Source organism: Paramisgurnus dabryanus, chromosome 3, assembly GCF_030506205.2.
Source record: "Paramisgurnus dabryanus chromosome 3, PD_genome_1.1, whole genome shotgun sequence".
Lineage (NCBI taxonomy): Eukaryota > Metazoa > Chordata > Actinopteri > Cypriniformes > Cobitidae > Paramisgurnus > Paramisgurnus dabryanus.
The window spans coordinates 40,404,219-40,428,324 of NC_133339.1; the positions used below are offsets into that span (position 1 = coordinate 40,404,219).

General features: G+C 37.4%; 1 protein-coding gene across 6 annotated transcripts in view; it reads left to right on the plus strand.

The window, feature by feature from the left end:
• sdk2a (sidekick cell adhesion molecule 2a) overlaps window positions 1–24,106 on the plus strand; it is a 238,341-nt gene that overhangs the window by 142,214 nt on the left and 72,021 nt on the right. For all 6 annotated transcript variants that reach the window (XM_073814045.1, XM_073814046.1, XM_073814047.1 and 3 more), the window contains exons 6-12: window positions 2,322–2,433; window positions 2,567–2,757; window positions 11,547–11,630; window positions 11,708–11,902; window positions 19,580–19,696; window positions 19,900–20,067; window positions 23,981–24,083. In XM_073814045.1, coding sequence (XP_073670146.1) covers window positions 2,322–2,433; window positions 2,567–2,757; window positions 11,547–11,630; window positions 11,708–11,902; window positions 19,580–19,696; window positions 19,900–20,067; window positions 23,981–24,083 — 970 coding nt within the window. The remainder of the gene's footprint in view (window positions 1–2,321; window positions 2,434–2,566; window positions 2,758–11,546; window positions 11,631–11,707; window positions 11,903–19,579; window positions 19,697–19,899; window positions 20,068–23,980; window positions 24,084–24,106) is intronic.

The following is a 24,106-nucleotide window of genomic DNA, read 5'->3' on the forward strand; positions in this document are numbered from 1 at the left end:
GCTTGATTTTCGTTGGTTTCGAGTAAAATAATGAAGAGTTTTTCATAAGATCGCCTAGGGTCAATGTGTTAGCATGACAGAAGCTTGATGCTGTTGTGTGAGAACAAGCAACAGCCGGCATTTTTCTGTCTCCCCAGTGCCTCTCACGTTAATTATTAGATTTTGATGGCTTACGTTTCTACCCCGTCACAGACAAACAAAAGTATTCATTTGTTTCTTGATCACGAAGTACAAAGTAGATGAGGAACACTTAAATTCTGTGTGTATTCAAAGCGCTGCCATTATTATTTACAATGCGTGGTTATCGCTTTTTGGGAAAAAGGGAGAAAAGATGACAGAATAACACGGTGGATATTGGATTTTGCGTAAAATTAAGAATTTACTTTTTAATACTGACCTGATACAATATTGATTTTGGCAGTAACTCTTTTCTTAATGCCGTTTATCGCATTTTGGAACTAAACTCTTTATTTATTTATTACATATTTTTTAAATGAGCTTGGCCTCTTTTATGTCTGTTAACATTTTAAACAATGATAAAAGTAAAATAAAATAAAATCAACAAGTAAAATAAAACATGTTTCGAGTAGATATCAAAGTAGTATCCCTTATTCATTGTGGTAGCCCTTTTTCACAAAAAGTTGGGAGACCACTGCTTTACAGTATTGTCATCATGCATCTAAATATATTATGTGTGTTATTAACTCTTACCCTGCCATTTAAGAGAAAACGCTTCCCTGCCAATGACAAGTTTTCCTGGTATTTCCACTATTATCCGCAGGTGCTCTTACCCAACTTATAAAGTGTCCCCTTAGGGAAAACAGTTAAAACTCCATGTATGTTTTGAGAATCGCTCTGATCTGATCTCTGTCAAAGGTCCTTCACAAAATGTAATTATCTCAGCTTTTTGCTCAAAATTTTGTATTTTTAAAGAAACCTACCCATATTTGAGAGGTGATAAAAAGAGAAGAAATTAAGTTACGATGAAACTTTTTTTTTAAAGCAGATGGTCTGTTCTATCATTTGATATATTGTTTGTTTATATATTAAAAAAGAACATTTTCTGAAAGGCGTTAAACTTTTGTGAAAATCATAAAAAATGCTGGCGCTGGGTGGCAACTTAATAAAAAAAACACTGGCGAGGAAAAAGTTAAAAGTCAGGTTTAAAATGCACCACTCAATTATATAAACAAAACATTTAAGATACTGAGTCCCTGCTTATTTTGAAAAATTGACTTGTTCTGTTTTTTTTTGGTCCTTTTAATCATACTGATATCATAGGAGGGAAAAATGTGAAAACAGTAGGGAGTGAATGTATGCGTGGTGAACTTGAACTGATTGCCCACATAAGCACCATTGTTCAGTAGCACACGCTGTCTACTAGGTAAGCTTTAAGTGTATGTAATTATTTCCTGTGTTGAATGTATTTAAGACCACACTGTCCAACAGGTGACCTCCATCGCCCCCTAATGGTTCGAACCAGATCTGCTGCACACTAAATAATCGGCACAAGCTCAACTCAAGTGTTTCAACAATCGATATTTCCCAGCTTGCTGCGCAGTAGATTGCAAATATGTGGCGAAGCTTCATGGAGCTGTGTATGATAGCGGTGGTCCTGTGGTGCCACAATGACAGAGTGATTAAGCACCCTCATAAAAACAGCCTCTGTCTTTAATAAACCCCACAATATCAGATTTATGAAAAAAGAGGGACCATAAACACCCGCTATAACTCTAATCCAAGGCACCACGTCTATAGAAAAGGAAGCAAATAATGTGGAATCGGATCAGGATCTAGGAAAAGAGAGAGATCGGCGATTGAGGCCAGAGAATCAATGGGCAGCTAAAGGCGTCCAGGAGCCGACAAATAATTGCATGCCATTTAATCATGTCGCTGGTGTCTTTCAATCAGACCCCATTCTGCAGCACAGCACATTAGAGGAGACATTACAGTGCACTTACAGGAGGAGAGGGCGAGGACAATTACATATATAATACTGAGCACGTAATGGCGAGGGTTGAACGAAGGAGAAGTACAAGTACTCTGAGCTTAAAGAGTATCTTTATGTCTGATTTCTTTCCCCTTTCACCTCCACCTACACTCTCGCTTTTCTGCTTCTGTCCTCAGAGGAACATTTTAAAGGGTTTTCTGGCTTCACAGGCACCCTGCGACTGTACAAAAAGGCCCTGGTGGAGTCTAATGGATGGGTGTGAATCCACGGTCCGTAGAAAAAGGAATGTGAGGAAGACTCACATGCGTCCAAGCTGTCATATAGTAATATATTTCCTGAAATGTTGTTTGTGTTCTGTTTGTCTCTTTAGATGTTGGTGGCCCAGCAGACCCCATCGCTCCCACTATAATAGTCCCACCGAGGAACACCAGTGTGATGGTGGGCACGTTTGAGGTCACGCTGGAATGTGTGGCCAATGCGAGGTGTGTGAGCACGAGCCCTCCAAATGACCTCCATCAGACTATTAAAACTCAATTCGGTTTATTTGTTTCCTTCGGGCACCGCTCGTCTCTCATTCCCTGCCCGTGTTTGTCCGTATTTCTCTTGTTTCTCCAGGCCTCTCATTAAACTCAGTCTTACATGGCGGAAAAATGGAGTACTGGTAAACCGAGGCCTTAGGGACTTTGGCCGTCGCCTGACAATCAGCGGTCCATTGGTCAGTGACAGCGGTTACTATGAGTGTGAAGCCTCTCTCCGGAGCAGCAGCGCCCCCTCTGTCAGAGCTGGGGCACATCTGCACGTTCTGGGTAAGAACGACACCCGGACCAATATTTTATTGTAAATGTGCTTTATAGTGAAAGCATTTACTCACCTGCATGACTTTCTCATTTTAAATTTGAAGGTTTTTTAATCAAACTCTGCAGTTCACTCATTTCTCCGGAAGTAAATGCTCATTTATAAGCCAATACTTTGCGCTTGGTCAATTACAGCCTTGAGTCGTCTCGAGTCCCTATAAGCTTGTGCATTTAAATTGTGTTTTTTTATTCCATGCAAATATGCTCCAACTCTACCAAATTAAATGGAGAGTCTGTAATTTTCCAGTCGTATGCTAGATTTTCAATTGGATTCAAGTCAAGGCTCTGGCTGGGTCATTCCAGAATATTAACCTTCTTCTTTGAAGCCAATCCTTCAATGCTGTGCGGATTATTATCCTGCTAGAAAATGAGTCTTTGAACTAAACCTAGAAATCTGGCTGACTAAAACAGGTTTATTCAAGGATTTGCCTGTTTTGAGATCTATGCATGTTGACCTTGATGACAGTGGCCCTCATTTATCAAACGAACGTAGAAACCAGCGAACATCCGCTTACGCCAACGCTCGCATGTGATTCATTAAACTTTCACATGCGTCCAGATCTGAATGTTGATAAATGTGACGGCTGATAACAATCATAATTCGAATACTATGCCCATATAAATGAAGTTCACGACATTAAGGATTGTAACACGGCCACGTCTCCATGGATACCGACCTTTGACCTTTCAAGTTCAAACGAAATAGCTTGAAAAGCAAAATAAAAGGAAGTCGGGAAAATGCAGTTTGGAGCTTGATCACTGCAGAGAAATTGCAATGTACATATTTCATGTTTCATACATCAATAAAGTGCTCCGAAACTAAACCACACAAGGGTCATAAGAAACATAAAACCAACCTAAAAACAAACAAACCAAAAATCCAATACAAAATACAAAAAAATCTTTGAGTTATTCATCAAATTAACAGTACAAAGCTACTTTTATATCTCTTTGTTCTACATCTCAGGACTATGTTCTTCATCCCATACGGGAGTAACTGAAATTTACTGTGCAAAGGATGCCAGGCATCATCTAGAATTGAAATATATATATATGAAGGTTTGGTTCCCAAATGCAATAAAATCATTTTGACTAATTTCTGTAAAAAGGTGTTTTCTATACCAAGAAAGTGACAAGATGAAAACCGCTTTTTTCTGTTACAAACTTTCATATAGCATCTTTAGGTTATCCATAATTTGATTTTCAAAGAGAAGTAAATTATTCAGATTTTGCTCCCCTCGACCTGCTCTCAATGACATCCCATGTAACATCACGCTCATATGTCCTATCCAAAAAGCACGGCTTTGCAGATATCCCTGCATTGTTCACAAGCCACATTTTGTACTTTTGCACTACACACAATCTACCCTAACACCTTATCATGGTCAATGTATCAAACGCAAGTCTGTCTATCAGTAGCTATTGAACTATTCAGTACTTTTCATGTAACGTTAGCAGGCTTCTTTGCAGGAAAAAAAATTATCTCAAAGGAGAAACCTACAAACCGTATTAAATGAGCCAATTCTGAAACAAAAGTTGTACTTTGATGAAGATCGCCTTGCAAACGGGTACCTTCTCCGGATGATGACATTAATCCTGACATTAGTTATGACATTAATCCGCATGTAATAATGTGCCACCCGAGTGACGAACCTTATTTTTTTGTTATTTTCTGTGTCCAGTCTGTGTTTTCTACTTTAGGTGTAGGGCTCGCTGGCTCATCAAGGCCATCAAACGTGTTTACGCTGTTTGAAAGCACTAATTTTGAGGAATTAATGGACATAAACAAACATCTGTTCAGAGCGCCGCCATTGGATTGCGTAGAACGCTCATCAAATTCTTATTGGTCGAGAGGATAAATTGCGTTTACGCTAAAAATAGGCTCCGGCGCTTATCGCGTTTTGGAAAAGAACGGCATCTTGTACCTACATTTTAACAAGGAAATGTAGTGATTTGGCATGAAACGTTCATGGAGCAGTGAATAGGTTCAGTACACAGCCAAATGACATGACAAACTCATTTTAAAAAAAATGTCGTTTATCACGTTTTGAAAAAAACAAACATTTTGTTTTTGTTTGTTTGTTGATCACAATGTACAAAGTAGATGAGGAAAACTTAAATTCTGTGTGTATTCAATGCGCTGCCATTATTATTTACAATGCCTGGAATGGTGCGCTGTGATTGGTTAAAAGGATTTATTGCATTTTGCAGAGAAGGATGACTGCCGTTTATCGCGTTTTGGGAAAAAAGGGAGAAAACATGACAGAATAACACGGCGGATATTGGATTTTGCGTAAAATTAAGAATTAACTTTTTAATACTGACCTGATACAATACTGATTTTGGTGGTAACTAATAAAAAAAAGGTGTTTATCGCATTTTGGAAACAATTCTCTTTAAATATAAACATTAAATACTTAGTAATTATTTTAACCATTTCATTATATATTTACAGTCGCGGAAAAAATTAGAGACATACAGTACAGCAGTGTTTCTCAAACTTTTTCAGCCCAAGGACCACTTTAACTTCCAATTTTTTTCTGAGGACCACCTAACAAAATCCCACTCTAACACGCCCCCAAAAACAACAAAATAGCAAGGATAAGCTAAATTTAAGTTTAATAAGCAACTGTTTCAAGTCAAAAACTAATTTTCTAAACACAAATGCAATGCTATGTTCAGAAATTATTATATGAATTTTAGTTCATTTGAAAAAGTAAATGTGAAATGAGTTGCAGCTTAATATGAACAACAATACTGCACATATGAAAAAAACTGCAATTAAACATAGTATAACAGCCTAGGTCCCACTTAATGTCATTCCAAAGAGCCATTAATTTAAAACTGAGGTGGCGGGTATATGAAGTCTATGGTTGTAACTATGGTAAAAATAAAATGCTGAAAAAAAATGTTCCCCTTCATGTCCAAAATCACTGAAATTACAGGGATTTTACACATAAAAACTAGTACATTACAAAACTAATAGATCTGTGAATTTTAGCTGCTTTCAGTTGATGCTTGATCTTTTCTTTTGACTCCTCTTTGGTTTAGCCACCGATCCATTTTTCCGTTATTAAAACAGAATGGCAAGAACTGATATCAGTTTTGCAAGTGCATTAAAAATCTACTTAAATAAGTGACAATTGTATAAACACTTGCTTAGTTTAGGTAATCTTTTGGCGGACCACTGGGGGGGTTTGGCGGACCACTAATGGTCCGCGGCCCACACTTTGAGAATTACTGCACTACAGTGAAGTCCCCCAACAACAATGTAAAATACTTTTTTAAAGATTTTATTAAAAATCAGGGTTATTCCATAAAATTTTATTTCTGAAATTTTCCTGAAATACATGTAAAAACATTAGCATTTTGTTATTGAGAATTGAATTTGAACTTGTTTTCTCTGCTGTATTAAATATCAGAAAACACTGTATCTATTTTGTTTTTCGGACCATGTTTTCCCCGATGTCAATTTTCAGTAAATAAATGCAAAATAAAACAACTTTATTTTATTAAAAACTAGGCAGAAACAGTGTTCGAATTGAAGGGGGTCTGGGGGGTCCCGGACCTGCTATAAGCCTTGAGGGACCCCCCATAAAGCACAAAAATATAAATTAGGGGGGTCCCCTGGTTTTTATTAAAAATAAAATACTACATTAATTTAAAATTCTCAGGTTGCGCTGTCACAAAGCAATAGGCTCCTGTCCGTTATTTGTCCCAATTTCGCAACAAACGAATTCAAATGAGTTCTGTCTGAAATAAATATAAACTCGCAAGTGCGCCTCCTGCTGCTTTCTGGAGGAATTGACAGACGAGTTAATGTCTTTGTCAGCGTGTGGATTATTTTCACCTCAGTGACGGTAAGAATATTTAGTAATCTTTAGGGTTAGTTTTTTTTTTTATTCTTCTCAAACTATTATTTCATAACGGTGGCGAGGCTACACACTCAAATTGACCTCTGGTCCACCAAGTCAAAAGAAACACAAAATATTTTATTGGGAAAGCAGAAGAAATCACGCATAAATGATAATAAATGATAGTCGCTTTAATAGTAATTGCTTAAAAACGCATCATTCAGAAATAAATAGCCTAACTAATTATAGAAAGTTAACTTTTGCATTTGTCTTTTAAACTTTGCAAATGTTAACATGCAAGCGATTTTAAACAATTTGAGCGCAAGAAGTGAGCTGTTGTATGTGCGCACAGACAATGACACACACACACATACTCCAATGGACGCACACTCATAAGCAGACGCACGGAGACGCGTGATTCTAAAGCATGCAAACACAAAATTATTTTGAAATACCACAGTCTTGGCACCTTTTCTCATAAAAACATTCAGTTATGTCTTAAAGTGAGTGCACACAGTTCAGAAAGAAGTCAAATCTTTGTGTTGGTCTGAAAGTAGCAGTTCTTATCTGCTTATGTTTGTGTCATTTATATTAATTAAACAACAGAAAACAAAGGAAAATCACTTCTGTATCTTTAAAAACATTAATTATATCAAGAAGACAGTGTTAATGTTTATTTGATTCACTGCTTAGCTAGGGGACCCCCCATAAGTTTTGACATAATTCGAACACTGAGCAAAACTGTTGTCGGTAGTTGGCAGAATAAAACAAACTTTTTAATTTTACTTAAACCACGGTTGTGTATATATATATATTAGTTACGTTTAGTATCCATTAGTTACATTTTTAGATAAAAGTGTTTTTAGAGTTATATATGATATATTAGAGCTATGTATAGTATTTTTTTAATTAAATATTTTGCCTTGCCGCATAAAAATAGAAATAAATGTAAATAAATATCATGCTGTACATGTGAATGTCATTGCAGGTTTGCACATAACATTGGTGGTAGAATTAGTAAATTAATGACAATTCACATAAAATACGTTTATCTTTCTTTTCAGATGCACTGTAAAACAAACTCTCTCTCTGCGCACACCAGGGTGCATGTAAATTTAATGCAGTCTTATATATTTCTGACCTTGGACGGCTGTTAAATACAGAGCCCCTAAGGGGACATGGAGTAAAAATTTAATAAAGTTTAGTTTCATGTGCTCACGTGAAACTTTCATGTGCTCACGCGAAACCTTCATGTGCAGAATTTTTTTTTTAAAGTTTAGTTTCGCGTGCTCACGTGAAGCTATCGCGCGCGCACGTGAAACTATCGCGTGCTCACCTGAAACAATCGCGCGCGCGATAGTTTCACGCGAGCATGCGATAGTTTCTCGCGAGCACGCGAAACTAAACTTTTAAAAAAAATTCTGCACATGAAGGTTTTGCCTGAGCACATGAAAGTTTCACGTGAGCACATGAAACTAAACTTTAGTTTTTTTTTTACTCCAATGCCACCTTAGGGGCTCGGTAGTTTAAAGCTGTGAAAGTTGTTATTTTTACTGTAGAAACTACTAATGTTTTTTTTTTAGCAGAAATCTAATTTTTCAGTTGTTAAACTTTAACCTAAAAAACACTATTTCTAACCTTTTTATCATTTTTAAATAAAATATCAAATGACTAAAACATACTAAAACATAACTCAAAACCTGCGAACATGAGGTGAAACCTGACGTGAGATTTGATCATAGCTACGCTCACGTCCATATAGATAAATGCCTTGCATGAAAACAAGCGTACGCAGTTTTCTGTTGTACGCTTGCTTGATAAATGAGGGCCAATATTCTTTCAAATCAATAAGCAAATTGATCGGGATGGTTATCCTGGATGTTGGACTGTATTTAGCAGGGCCGGCCCTGGCCAATTTGCTGCCCTAGGCAAGATTTCACCTGGTGCCCTTTAGAATCACAGAATCACAATTGTGTTCCAATCATTTTATTCATAAACTTACACAGAAACAAACTGCACAGCTTTGTCTTGTTTTTCTTTATTTTGAAAATGTTTTGGAAACACACACAAACACACGAACACATACACACAATACCCTGTTACTCAGGCATTTGATCTTGACATTGTTAAAATCTTGTCTTTTTTACATGTTTTAACACTGTACATTTAACTTAAAATATTTAATTGTGTACAAGAAAACAGCTCTTATTAATGAATTATTAGTAGCATGTTGTAGTGTCTCGGGAGATTGTGCTCATTGTTAAATAGCTTTGTGGCTATTGCACTGGAGCGGCAGTTTAAAATATAAACCCAGAATTCAGCGAACGTCAAGAACAAGAGAAAAACAATAAGGCCAAGACGCGGGATTTAAATTACGTTACACGGACCATGTATAAATTTCAATGTTTCTGGACAGAAATACCAACTTTGTCTAGTATTAATAAGCTGCACATTGGAGTGCTGGCTGCTCCCCGCGGTGCTGAAGATGCGTGATGGCACATATACACAGATATCTACGTGCAATCTATTGGAAAGTGGAGGAGTCATTAGTTGGGTTAGTAAAATAACGAAATTACAGCTTTTAAATAGAAGAAAATAAGTTTTTTTGTAAAGAGATATATTTTTTTCAGATGAGTTAGTTGGGTTAGTAAAATAATGAAATTATAGATTTAAGTACAAAATAGTATTTATATAAAGAGAAATATTGAAATAAAATTGCAAAACTCTTCTTAAGAGGAAGTAATAAAGTAAAATAACGAATAATAATTATATAATAACGAATAATAGTTTCCAATAGGTTGCACGTAAATCTGTGCTGCCACCAGTACTCCGTCCGAGCGCGTCTTCAGCACCGCGGCCAGCACTCCAATGCGCAGCTTATTAATACCAAACAAAGTGAACAAGTTGGTATTTCTGTGCAGAAACATTGAAATTTAAACATGGTCTGTGTAACATTATGTAAATTCCGCGTCTCTGTCTGATTGTTGTTTCCGTTTTCTTGTTCTTGACGTTCGCTAAATTCTGGGTTTATATTTTAAACTGCCGCTTCAGTGCAGTATAGCCACAGAGCTATTTAACAAGCACGATCTTCCGAGATACTATGCTACTAATAATTCATTATTAACTGCTGTTTTCTTGTGCAAAATATTTATATAATAAAATATATAAATATTTATAGTTAAATGTTTATATACATATATTAAAAAAAATAATAATTTGGGCGCACGGACGCCCCAAGGGGTCGGCGGCGCCCTTAGCATTTGCCTATTCCGCCTATGCCCAGGGCCGGCCCTGGTATTTAGTGTAACATTGCATGTTCTTCCATCAGTTTCAGCCTTTCAGCATTGCTTGTCTTCCAGCAAGCTATAGATATATCCTATATATATATATATATATATATATTATACTGGCCATCCTCAGGAATGGTTGCAGTGTAGCTATAGAGGTGATTTTGAGAAGCACTGTCTCGGTTGTTGACGCCTGGACAGTTTGTGCCTGTTCTTCAGCTCTGTGTTACAGCTGGTCTCTTTTGCTCTTCTTGTTCAGGAGCTAAATTTGTTTAGACAGCTTGATCCTGGAACTGTCTGGGTTGTGTCATGTTTATGCTATTTTGTTATGATGGACAGCGTTCCAAAAAAGGTTTCCAGCTTGCCAGAAGTTTTATAAACTTCTCCAGGTGTTTTCCACCTAATGGCTTCGTAAGCAGCTTGGTGTTCGTGACAGCTGATTTGCATACATCAAAAGTCGCTGTTATTTATGACACATGCAAACTAATTAGCAGAGGGAACTCGGGGTGTACCTTATTAATGTATTTTAAGGCATTACTCACCCCCATGTCATCCAAGATGTTTACGTTTTTTGAGTAAATTATCTGGAATCAGAGCTTTTGCTTATATTTATAGTAGGCTTGCCGCGATAGTCGGTGAAACGGTGATAACCGGTGCTTAAGCCTCTCATCGGTTATATCACTTGCCCACCGCGACACCGTCTTTCACCGTCGTTTTGATATTTTCGTGTTATTAAATTATTTAGTTTCGTTAGAGAGAGCAAACCCTTACAACTGAATGTGTCTGTTGTCTGAATTCAGCGGGGCTGAACGCGCGTCACGTCACAGAGCCGCCGCAGGTGTCAGATTTCATTTATTTCTGTCAGAGTTTGCAAGGCGAGCTGACTGACCAGATGATGACAGAAGCCGCGTGCTTTGCTCGTTTTTGTTATAATATACATATATGATGTTTAAAATAAGCGAGATCGTTTTGTTGTTGTGTTTTTCATCAAGAAAAATATTAAACCCATCATTCAAGCAGTGCTTTTATGGAGAAGTAGCCGGTTGCTCTGCTTGGGACTGGCGGGTTCTGTGAGAATTACCTGCGCACATTGACTCAAGCACTTAAGTAAACCAGCTGTTGCACTCGCATTGCACGCAAATTCATAGGCGATTTAACGCAGCTTACGCAAGCGCTGCATTTAAACAGTTGCGTAATTCAAAAGTGAAAGTAAAATGTGCACGTCTGCATGCGCATTTTAAGCCCCTCCCACTCGGTGAAACCGGGATCACCGAGTTTGTGACGCGCCGATTAACCGGTGGGAAAATTACGTCACCGCGGCAACCCTAATTTATAGGGTATGTGATAAGTTTATATGAATGGCCAAACATCTATGAACTGCAGTGCAAGGTGGGTTCCTTAAACCAAGCACACAGCAATCCTTTAAATCTCTTCAAACGCACTAGCTGCAACCGCACAGCAATCGAAATGTTACATTAACTTTTCATCGCAATGTTATATTCAGTAGAATGACTTCTGCAGCTGTGGTATGAATGCTTTCACATTTTTGTAGGTCTTGTTTGTCCATCCCAGTGTTCTTTATTTTAATGACTCTTTGCAGAACATCCTCAGTTTGTGAAGGAACCTGACAGACACATAACGGCTGAGATGGAGAAGGTGGTAGACATCCCATGCCAAGCCCGCGGTAAGTCTGCGAGATGCAGTGTGAGCACGGCATGCGTTCGCGCGAATGTGTTAGATAACACTCTGATCCCCCCGCAGGTGTTCCTCAGCCAGATATCGTTTGGTACAAGGACGCTGTACCCATAAGTCCCGTGAAGACACCTCGTTACAGGGTCCTGGTGGGCGGCAGCCTGCAGATAAATGGACTGCTACCCGACGATACCGGCATGTTCCAGTGTTTCGCTCGCAACTTAGCGGGAGAAATCCAGACGAACACGTACCTCGCTGTCACCAGTACGTCAAAGGACCATCTGGGCCTGTCAATAACTCTTCTTCATTTATTTCTCCTCTACACTCCATTCATCATCTTGCTTATCTCCTGTCAGATTTATCATTTTAGAAACCCCTCGACTTTTCAGCGCCTTCTACAAAGGGAGAAAGATTGAAAAGAGAGATTATTTAAAGTTTAGAAGCGGGAGATTGAAAGAATAATGGATTTTTTTCTCAGCACTGAACAGCTCTTGTAGTCATCCAATATTTATTTCATTCGTCTTTCGTGGACAGCTTGAAAAAGACATATTTGATGATTTGATCGAGTTAGAGAGACGTGATTTTGGGTCGACTGAATATCCACTTCATGCGGTCAACGTAATCCTGCTGTAGGCGGCTCCTGGAGAGCTGGATGCTGCTTTAATAACCAGCATTATTGCGAAACAAAATGAAGCACGTGGAACTAATTTCACACGCCACGGGCCTTTCAATTACAGTATACAGCCATGTAAATCAAGAGCTGTATCATCCCTAAGTCCCCAGTATAGTCTTTTTTACGTGTACGCCAACGTACGTGCACGGTCGAACACACAACCTTGCAAACTATAGTTTATTTGACTTGTATATCTCGTACGCTCGACGCATGCAGATTTTGACAAAATGCAATGCTTTTGGGTAACACACCACATTCTCCTGTGGGCGCATGTGCGACCTACGTGTAAAATGTATAAAAAAAAAATTTAATCTGGCGGTGCGTAGGGTGACCATACGTGCCATTCTTCCCGGACGCATCCCGTCCAGGATTTCGGTGCGTCTTCCGGAAGTCGTATTTGTTGACCGCATACGCCATTCAGTTAAAAACATATGATATACAATCGTAGTTTCATTCTTACCTTAAAATGTAACGGTTGCTTTTCTGTAATAATAATAATAATCCTCTATGACGTATGCGGTCAACAAATACGACTTCCGTAAGACGCACCGAAATCCTGGACGGGATGCGTCCGGGAAGAATGGCACATATGGTCACCCTAGCGGTGCGCGGACCCTCGTGTACACGTAAAAAATGACTATACTTTATTCAGTGCGATTAATTCTGAAAACAAAGTTTGAATAATAAGCGCATCTAAAGGTGCCGATTTATTAATTATTGATTTTTTATTCTTTCGAAGTTTTGATTGTGTTTACGGTGTTCATGTTTTATCTGTAATTTTCACACAATTTATTTATAACTTATATTTGAGCAAATGCACGCAAATGCACGCAAGCAAGATATCTGTTAGCAGCGAGGTTACAAATGTGAAATGGATTTCGTCAACAAAATAGAGCAAATAACAGAGCCGCAACAGAACTGTAGTGCAAGTTTTTGAACAATTCAGGTGAGTCATTGATTCAGTGACTCATTCCTAAAGACAGCGGCTGCATTCGAAAGCTGTTAAATGCTGCCATCAGAGGACACATTTCCAGGTAGGAATGCATCAAGGCGTGTCTGAATCCTAAAATACCTTTATCATGGAACTGTGAAGGCAGCAGAGATGTATCCTTGACTGACTTCCCATAATCCTGTGCGTCTGCAGAGAAGGTGATTGGTCAAGCAGGGTTAGCTCGAAAAATCAGGTCGAATGAAGTTTTATTTTTCATGTTTAGCAACTTTTTCAATTAAAGAAGCACTGCCTTGTAATGGCCTGATATGTTGATATGTATATGTATACATAGTACAATCCAAAATAAAATATTATATATATTTAAAATATTCAGTTGAATGACTCACCGCCACCAACTGGTTTTAGTTTCATAGTTAAAGCATCATTTCCATTTAAAGAAACATTTCATATTTCAATAGTCAACAAAAACTTAAAGGCATGTTGGGTTCATGCTTGGTGCATGATTTCTGAAAGCCAATGTTGACATTTGAAATCACCTAAACAAACACGAAACTGAACCTTCTTTTGATAGATCCGCCCCACACATACGCAACGATTTTGGTTAGTAGACACGCCCCTTACTGCTGATTGGCTACAAGTGTGTTTCGGTACTCGGTCCGACTCCCTTTTCCATAGTATTTTTCAAAAATCATGCACCGTGCCTTTAAATAAATAAATGTATGTATTATTAGCTTTTCAACCAGGAGGCTAAAGCCCACTAGGGGCCCTCAACAAACTTTAAAGGGGGACTCAAGATAACTTAAAATGACTAATGTCCTCCTGTAGTCGATATTTTTATCACCTGAAACTTGTCTTTGAGCGTCATCATTGCATAAGTAAAAGTTTTTCCTTATTTAGTATTCCAATATAGGCGGATCTATGAATATGCAAATTAGTTCCCGCTTCCATCATTTTGTACACATAAATAGATGGCAATTTTGGTAGTTTCAAACATATATTTGAGAATTATGGTATCACAATGCATACATGAAATACGCATTAACTAAGGGGTGGTTTCTTGGGATTATCTTAATCCTAACAGGATAAGGCCTTAGTTTTATTAGGAAATATAACTAGTTTTAACAAACGTGCCTTACTAAAACATTACTTGTGAACATTTGAGGCAAAACAAAGGATCACCCATGGATCACTCATGTATTTTAAGATATGTCAGTGCAAGTTGTTTTAGTTTGGACAGCTCTTACATTGATTTTAGTCTAGGACTAGTCTAATCCCTGTCCGGAAAACCGCCCCTATGTGTTTTTAGCACTGATTTTCGCAGGTTAGACTATTTCACACTTTACGTGAGTTCAGCACGTGTGAGTTCAAATGTGATCATGTGATTGGTTACGTGTGTGAGGTAGCAAACCAAGGCGAATTCAAATCGCGGGAATGAGACGTCTTCACAAAACTAAAATATTATGGATGAACTAATCAGCAATGGTGTTGAATGATAAATTTGCATGTTTGACTTTACCTATTAACTTAGTTTTGGTAAACCATTGAAAAAATAGGTCGTTGAAATTGGGCTCTCCTTATGATGTCATAAGGAGCTCATATTATAATAATACCACCCTTTAATCTGCACTAACCAACCACAGAGGGAGAGAGAAAAAAATTCACAGCCCAATTGAGTTTCATTTGCAACAAACCACCATCATTGTGATTAGTGTTTGCACTTCATCCACTCATTTGCATTTTAAAAGACACAACCAAAATGGCACATTTGTGCTCACACCTACAAAGTGGCAATTTTAACATGCTATAATAAATGATCTATATGGTATTTTGAGCTAAAACTTCACATATGTGCTCTAGGGACACCAAAGATTTCTTTGACATCTTAAAAAAGTCTTGTGCCATGGCCCCTTTAATGGACGAGGTGCAGGGAAGTTCTCTACCGAGTTCAAAGCTGTCTCAGGGTTTTTTTTTTGTATGTTTAACTTTACCCGACGATGCAAGAACTGACATGCAGAAGACATCAAAGTACCGCGACTTAAGAAATCATACAGAGGAGTCAGATTTCAAATCGCTCTCGCGCATCCTCTGATGTCATTCACTTGAACGCGTGGCGTGCACACGCACAGAGTGAAAGTTAACCTGTTAGCCAGCACTTCTATTTTTGAGCATTTTCTGAAAAACGACAACTCCAAACTAAAACGTCTGCAGCTCTTAAACCCTATGGTCTATATTCATAATTCTGGTCTTGTTTGAAACTAGACACTTGACATATTGTTGCCTAATAGTCATAACAACTCAGAGTAGTAAAGAAACAGAGTAAAACAAGGTAAAATATACATTAAATGACTTCCGTTTTTCTTTAAATAACATTCACTTAGCAAAAAAGGTATGAAATGGTCATCTGAGACACCTGGGGACACCATATAGGTAAACTGAATGTCTGACCATGCTGTGATTCAAATTTGAGAATGATACTCCAAAAAATGTTGTTTCTGTGAGCTTTTATTTCAAAAAAAGTCCAGGCGTCCTTTCAGAAAAAGTGCACTTGGAAACTCCAAATATACACATGATAACAAAATGACATGATTATCAAAAGAAAATGAGTCAGGACTACATATTACATGATGTATATCAATTCAGAACTTCTCTGCCCACCAAAGCACATAGAAAAAACTATTTCAGAAAAAAACATTTGCACATTATAACAAAATACTTGCTATTTTGAATGTGGTCGCTCATGAATGCACTCCAGATTCCAGTCCTCCTCTGGATGTCAGCTGAAGACCTGTTACATCACATCACATCACAACACAACACAACACAACACACAGACACACACAAAGCAAGAGAGGATTTTAGTTTGAGTCAAAAAGTTAGAGACATACAACTATTTGTATGAGAAACTATGATGTAATATACATGAACATAATACATACACACATACACACATTACATGAATATATTTATAATTACAAATGTCTTATGTTTGCCAAATAACCTATATTTCTCAGCTGGTAATACTCATATTTTCCACCACATATCTTGTTTTTAGTTTGTATATTCTGTGCATTTGATTCATGTAGCTATAAAAATGATTCATTTATATAACATGTCATAGAAAATGAAACCATGTAAAACTCGTATTTTAGTCATCTCCACTGTTACTTTATAATCAAAACAGCTAACAAGAAACTAGAAATGTAACGTAAAATAACTAATGAACAAAAGAATCCACTTACTTTATCCAAGCGAGCGCAGCTGAGCTCATAGTCCGGTCCATCTCTCGTCGACGACGCGGTTTCGTTTATATCCAATCTTGTATCTTTGCTCCGCGATCATGCTCTTTATCAACTTCTCCAAAACACTCTCAACACAAACAAGTCCTCTGCAGTCGATAATCCACAATGGAGATGTTATATCTAACCTTTGAGAGGTTTCTCAGCGGCTCCGGAGAGCCTAGCCGGCTGCTATGCTACCCAAACAAAGAAACGCGCAGGGAGGGGGCGTGGGCATTCCTCTCCATGCGCTTCTGTAGATTTGCGCAGAAGTACACTTTACTGACGTAAGTTGAATCCTTGTAATCGTTTCATGATTGGTTACTACCCCTGCCCATCAAAACTTTGCTGGCTAAGCATTGGCTGGCTTTGTTTTGGCGTAATCCAGTCAAAAGCCTATGGTTAGCTGAAGGACATCTGTCTGGGCAAATCGGTGTTCCCGATTCATTTTGAGTTGTCAAACCTTATCTGATTGAACAAAACAGAAAAATAGGGCGGGATATTTATCGGAAGAGTCCAACGAAAGCAGGAAGAGATGGATTTTCACTGATAAAACTCGATATTTGATAGAAAATAAACATGATCGATCATACTTAGCGGACGCGCGGATGTAAATAAAGGAGGGTATTGCTGGATTTATCACTATTTTTCGTTGTTTTGGATTAAAACGTGGGATGCTTTTTGAAGAGTGGACCCTTACATTGCAATGTACGTTGAAGTTTTTGGGAATTGTCAGAGATGATCAGAACCATATGGCAAGACATGTGAGTACCCACACCCATTTTTATATGCGTTCCGTCTGCATTTCATGTAACCCTTTCCACACCAGTGTATTGATTGCAAAAATAAGCTCAGAACATGAATTTTGAGTGTTTAAACTTTCAAATAATGCAAAGTTTATGATTGTTGATTGAATATTTGATGTTAAACAAAGTACAAAAACACGTAAAAACGCCCCCTAGGGACCGCCGCCGGGCCGGTGCGTGTTAAGAAGTTAAAAAAAGATCCAATGAATGCGGTAAATAACGCAGGTTTCTTGAGTATAGCCAAATTTGTGCTTAATTATGATTGATTCATTCAAAAACTCTCCAACTGCTTTGCAAACAGAATCTTTAGCTTACCTAAAACTAAGGAAAGTAGACTATAAAGGCTTCCCTAAATTAATGAGAGTACTAGAGATGCATTTCATTATTATTGCCATGTACTACTGCACTGCAAAAAATGACTTTCTTACTTAGTATTTTTGTCTTGTTTTCAGTAGAAATATCTAAAAATTCTTAAATTAAGATGCTTTTTCTTGAGTAAATAGTAAATAAGTCTAACAAATAATATACAATTTAAGTGAAATTGTCCGTAAAACAAGCTAAATTATCTGCCAATGGGGTGAGAAAAAAATGTGTGAAATAAGATTTTTTTTTAAACACTTAATTCAAGTAAAATTTTCTCACGCCCATTGGAAGATATTTTTGCTTGTTTTAAGCACAAATTCACTTAAATTGTATATTTTTTGTCTAAAAACTAGTATTATTTTCTTAGGTCATTTTGCTCATCAAGAAAATACATCTTGATTTAAGAATTTTTAGATATTTCTACTGAAAACAAGACAAAAATACTAAGTAAGAAAGTCATTTTTTGCAGTGTGAACATGTATTCTCCCAAACACTGAACATCTTTCTCACACACAGCTTAAAAATACACGCTGATGGCAAGTTTTGCAAACTTGCTGTATACAATACAGATTTGATTTAATTTTGATATATTTGTATTTTTTTTAACTCTTTCACCGCCATTGACGAGATATCTCGTCAATTAAGAGAACACGCTTCCCCGCCAATGACGAGATTTTCCTTCTTTCCGCAATTCCGCAACTTTTTACACCCGGAAGTATTGCCCTATGGCAAGCGGCTGCATGTCCGTGTCTGTTTTAAAGATCGCTCTGAATGGGATCTCTATGAAAAGTCCGTCACAAAAATGGAATTATCTCTGCTTTTTGCTCAAAATGTGGTGTTTTTGCAGAAACCTACCCATATTCAAAAGCTGATTGCAAAAGAACCACTGAAGGTAGGATGAAACGTTTTTTTTTTTTGTTTGAAAGCAGAGGGTCTGTTCTTTCATTTGGTATATTGTGTGTTTATATATTTAAAGAAGAACATTGGCGGTGAAAGAGTTAATATATAGATCAATTGATTTAATCTGGATAAATTTGTCTGTCTTTAATCAGACTTACCAATTGTTATAATTTATATTTGTGCTGGTCAGTTATGAACAATTGGTAACATTGAACTGCTAACTGCTAAAATCGGAATCGGCCATTTTGCTAGTAAAAAATCTGAGCTATTTCTAAGATATTTCTTATTGTTTGGTTATTTTGTAACAAATCTGACATGCTACATACTAAGCTCTAGATTATTTGACTTCATATAAATTTTTGTTAGGGGGCCTTTAAACATTGATGTGGACAAATAGGGGGCCCTAAAGTGAAAAAAATTATGCAGTTGTAATTGCTGGGTAAATTCATTTGTCACTTTAGTTGCAGCTTCTGATAGAAATGAAAATAAAGCTTGTAAATAAAGATAATTGGAAACAGTACATTCTTAGATAACGCATTAGATAATAGAGAAAAAGTGTCTATAAACTAATGACTGGCCTACGGTGCACAGTTGTCTATTTATAAATTGAGTTTGTCCATTAATCATTGCATTGCACTGATGGTAATAAAACCTATTATTATGAAATCTACATATGTCAAAGCATGAATTGTTAATTTATGCTAATGCGCTATTTTCTTTATCGAGTTATTAATTTTAATATTAAAATGAATTAAACCGACAGTCTTACTAACAATGATTTACTTGAAACCTGGAAACAATTAAGAATATCCACATTTTACATCTAATATTTGCCTTGAGGGTCTCACAAACTTCAAGTAGGAAATAAATAGCTTTTCTCCAGGACATTCACCCACAGATTCATTTTCATTTTCGGCCTGTGCATACAGTTTGTGCGTAGGTCTGTCTGACCATCTGGCTTCTCTTCCGCAGGTATCGCCCCGAACATCACGGCCGGCCCTTCTGACAGCGCTGTGATTGATGGCATGTCTATCATTTTACATTGTGAGACCTCAGGAGCCCCACGGCCTGCAATCACATGGCAGAAAGGTCAGTCTCTAATCAGTCATCTCTGTAAAAGGAAGATATTCATCATCAAGTGTCTCATGGACTTGCAAACATAACCGAAACTGACGGCTAAATCAAGTCTCCAATCACCAGTTTTCTGACAATTTCGAGACCATCGTGTCTATTTGATTTTTATTTGAATTTTTAATCTTTCTCCCCTGTGTTTTTCGCTTGTCATCTTTCAGCTGATCGGGTTCTGGCTAGCGGATCTGTCCAGCTGCCACGTTTTACTTTGCTGGAGTCGGGAAGCCTCCTGATAAGTCCCTCCCACCTGTCTGATGCTGGAACATACACCTGCATGGCCAGTAACTCACGTGGGATTGACGAGGCTTCTGCCGATCTGGTGGTGTGGGGTAAGTGCATGCATCATGTAATCATAGTCTGATCCTTATTGCAGCTTAGTCTGATCGCCCACTTAGACAGGAAGTCATTTTGCAGAAACGTTTATCCAAACTTATAGTGCATTACAAGGTATACATTTTGCATTTATGCCTTGTTTACTTAATAAATTTGTCTTGTTTTTTAGTACAGATATATAAAAATTCTTAAATAAAGATGCATTTTCTTGATAAGCAAAATTACCTAAGAAAATAAGTCTAGTTTTTAGACATAAAATATAAAATTTAAGGTAATTTGTGCTTAAAACAAGCACAAAATAAATAATCTGCTAATGGGACAAGAAAAAAAATTCTTGAATTAAGTGTTTAAGAAAAAAGTTAACTTATTTTAAGATTTTTTTAAATATATATATATATTAGGTAATTTTGCTCATCAAGAAAATGCATCTTGATTGAATTTTTTTTAGATATTTGTACTAAAAAAAACAAAGTAAAAAAGTTATTTTATGCAGTGTAGCCCAGCAAGCATTACGGTAGCTCTCATTTTGCCCATTTTTTGGGAAAATAACTTGCAAGATGCATGATTTATTCTTTTATTTGTTTTTTTTTGGGTTATGGTTAGACGTCTATTTAACTGTCAGGTTCCCACAGGTGGGAAGTTTGGCATTACATTTTTAAAACAATAATTTCTTACTCTTAACTTGCACTAATCTTGACAAAGGTTTTTCATATTTCATCACCATTTTGCAAAAATAATGATATAGTACAATTGATTTTCTAAAATGTCACTGGCCAACAGGTGAGCCCAAGGTGTGTTTACATATTTATTATTAAATATCCTATAAACCTGAAATAATCTTGACAAACCATATTTTGTTGGAAAGCTCTAAGAATGTAGTGATAGTCATTTTGTTAAATGTCACTCGCCCTGTAAGAATATGAATTATTATATATTCATCATTTTAACATCCTATTGTAAATCTATATATCGTTGGAAATTATAGTTTTCATATTTCAAAACCATTAATAATGATGCAATGACAGTAATTTATTAATTTGTGATTTGTGAGTATGCAGCAAACCGTTGACACCTAGTGGCCTTTGTTAGTAAAACCACTAAAAGTGTGACAAAAACCTCATTGTATGTGTATACGAAATTTTGATCAGAACTAGTTGAGGCTTATTGCTTTATCTTTGTATCATTTTGGGAGTAAAGCTTTTTTATTTTTATATGGGTTTTAAATATAAAATATATATTTTATTGCAATTTTTTTATTTAATATTCACAACTCCAGACACTTCAGTGAAAAGCGTTAATTGTCTTCTTAAAAAAGAGACCAAGATTTTGCTTCTAGACCAAAATATGCCAGAGTTATATTAATTTGAAGGTTCAATTTAACCTCCCCCCCCACACACACACACACACTTAAAGGAGACATATCATGCTAAATCCACTTTCTTAGCTCTTAAATGCATTTTGTTGTATATTTGTATTGTTTAGAAGTACATAAAAGTTGAAATTAGTCTCTTCAGGTGCTTTGTTGATATCTTTATATTCTGTTTTGGTCATATTTTCCAACCGGTTCTGATTTTTCTATTATCTATTACGTTTTTTGAACAATTACGTCACAGTATTTGCAGCGGAACTGCCGAATAAGGACATCGACTCCAAGCCCAACACTTCCAGCAATCCGCCATTTTTTATTTCTCGCTGCGATATTAGTCCAAGCTCAAGGATGCAGAAGTTACGAGAGAGTAAATCAAAATGGTCGGTTGTTGAACCTGTGCCTGGTTGAGTTTATTTTTCACAGAAATGTCATTTTTTAGTGCGCGAAGCACTTCAAGGATAACTATTTCACCAACCTCCACCAGTATAAAGTAGGATTTGCCGATAGACTTCGTCTGATTGAGGGGTCAATTACTTCTATCTTTGGAGACGACGAGCAGAGCACTTTGGTAAGCTGTAAATAACTTTAAAAACAGTAAAGTACACGGTTGTCATGGTTTAGCAGTGCTGTTTCTCAATCCGAAGGCTGCAGCCTGTGGATGTCGCATGTGGTCATCAACCCGGGATTAAGTTATAGCATATTACAACAGCTTACGATTAACTAAGAATAATAGTCAACTTTATAATTGTTAATATTCTGAAATAAGACAGCCGGCATTAACACACCATTGCGATACCTCCATATGAAGACGTTGTTCTGCAGGTTCGTCGTCTTCATTTTCATCTCGCTCCATTTCCGACTCTGGCGCGAACATGTAAGGCTGGATGGACAAGTCTTCCGTTGTTGACATTTTGTGAATAACGAGTGAATAAAACGTTTCTGTGCCGCTAGATAATCGTATCTCTGCTATAAAACTACAAAAATGGCCGAACGGGGTGGAGTTTAACCGAGTGTCACCTCTGCAACCTGGAGAGGGGGCAGGGTATGACGTGCATTTAAAAAGACAGCACCAAAACGAGTTGCTCTCAGATGCACATCAGAAAAGGGGTAGAAAGGGGGCCTGTGGGGCTATAATAATGAGGAATTCAGACCCAAGCATTGCAGTTTTGCTTTATATAGACCACAAATAGATGATTTATATGTAAAAAGGACAGATTTAAAGGCATGATATGTCTGCTTTAAAAAGGGTGGGTGACGGTTAAAGGGTTAAACTTTAACTGACAGCCCAAATTTTGCCTTGTTTTAGTCTAAACATCTGGGATGTCTTTGGATAGCTATTAAAACGCAAAATTTTTTGAGAATCAAATACACAACCTTTGTGCTGCTAACAAAATGCTTTACCTACTGAGCTACAAGATCATTTTTAAGTTATATATACCCAATGTCTTAACAAGGGGCAGTGCAATAAGCCACACTATAACTTATTGGCTGTTTTGTGTCATTGTTCCAGAAACCCCATACCCAAAGACTCAAAACTCATTGGACTACTGTAAAATCCCACTCCTCATCTATTAAACATGGATGAGAAGAGAGTTTAAAAGCTAAAAACATTGGATAATTATTAAAAATCCCTTCAAATTTTACACAAAAAAATGTAAGACCCTGCCATCATGAAAGTCCTTAAAAATCCAATAATATTTTTTTTATTTAGTTCTTACTGTGGGTTCACACCAGATGTGAGTTCAACGATTTGCACGAGTAGATTACATACAAAGTCAATGCAAAGACGCGATCAGACATGTCCTCGCATGGGGCGATGCGAAAGACGTGATATGGGCGGCGCGTTTGCCATGAAAACACACGCTATTCCCGCAAATGCGTCTTCGCCCAAGTTGAAAATATTCAACTTGAGCGAAAAAATCGCATGAGACTAACTTAAATCCCGCGAGTCATCTAGAGCGGTAACCGCGATGCCCCGCGTTTGGTGTGTACGTAGCATTACTGTGGGTTCACACCAGACGCTTTAGAGCCGTCAAATTCGCTCCTACCGTGCGTAGTTGGACGATTGAACATTTTAAATTTACTCCCTTCATTCGCGTGTGAAAGCCGTGCATAAAATTCTAATCATCGACACATTCACGCAGAAATTTGCATCATGGGAGGGGCTTCTGCGGCTCCGCTTGCTTCCTGTAATAACGTCACTACTAGAGCAAGCTTCATTCGCCTTATTCGCGCCGCGAGAACTCACATCAACGTGTCTTTACATTGACTTAACATTGAAATCACTTGCGCTTGACGCCCGTACCATTAAGCTGTGACGTGACAGTTCACACATATGTCTGATTTTCTGTGAAGCATCAGTCAAATAGGATTTGCCGATCAGCTTCGATTTTACAAAGCTCTTTTCATTTATTTGTTCAATACGCATCAGGCGGTCTATAAACAATTTGTGTGGGGTCTGAGACTGAGACAAAGTGCATGGCTAACACAAATCAATGGCGATCGATGACAGTACCGTTCTGTGATTTATCTGTGTCCAGCTCGGACACGAATCACCAATCCTCCTCAGGACCAGAGCGTGATCAAAGGCACCAAAGCAGCAATGACCTGTGGTGTGACCCATGACCCTAGTGTCACAGTCAGGTAAGACCCTTTCTTTCCTCCTT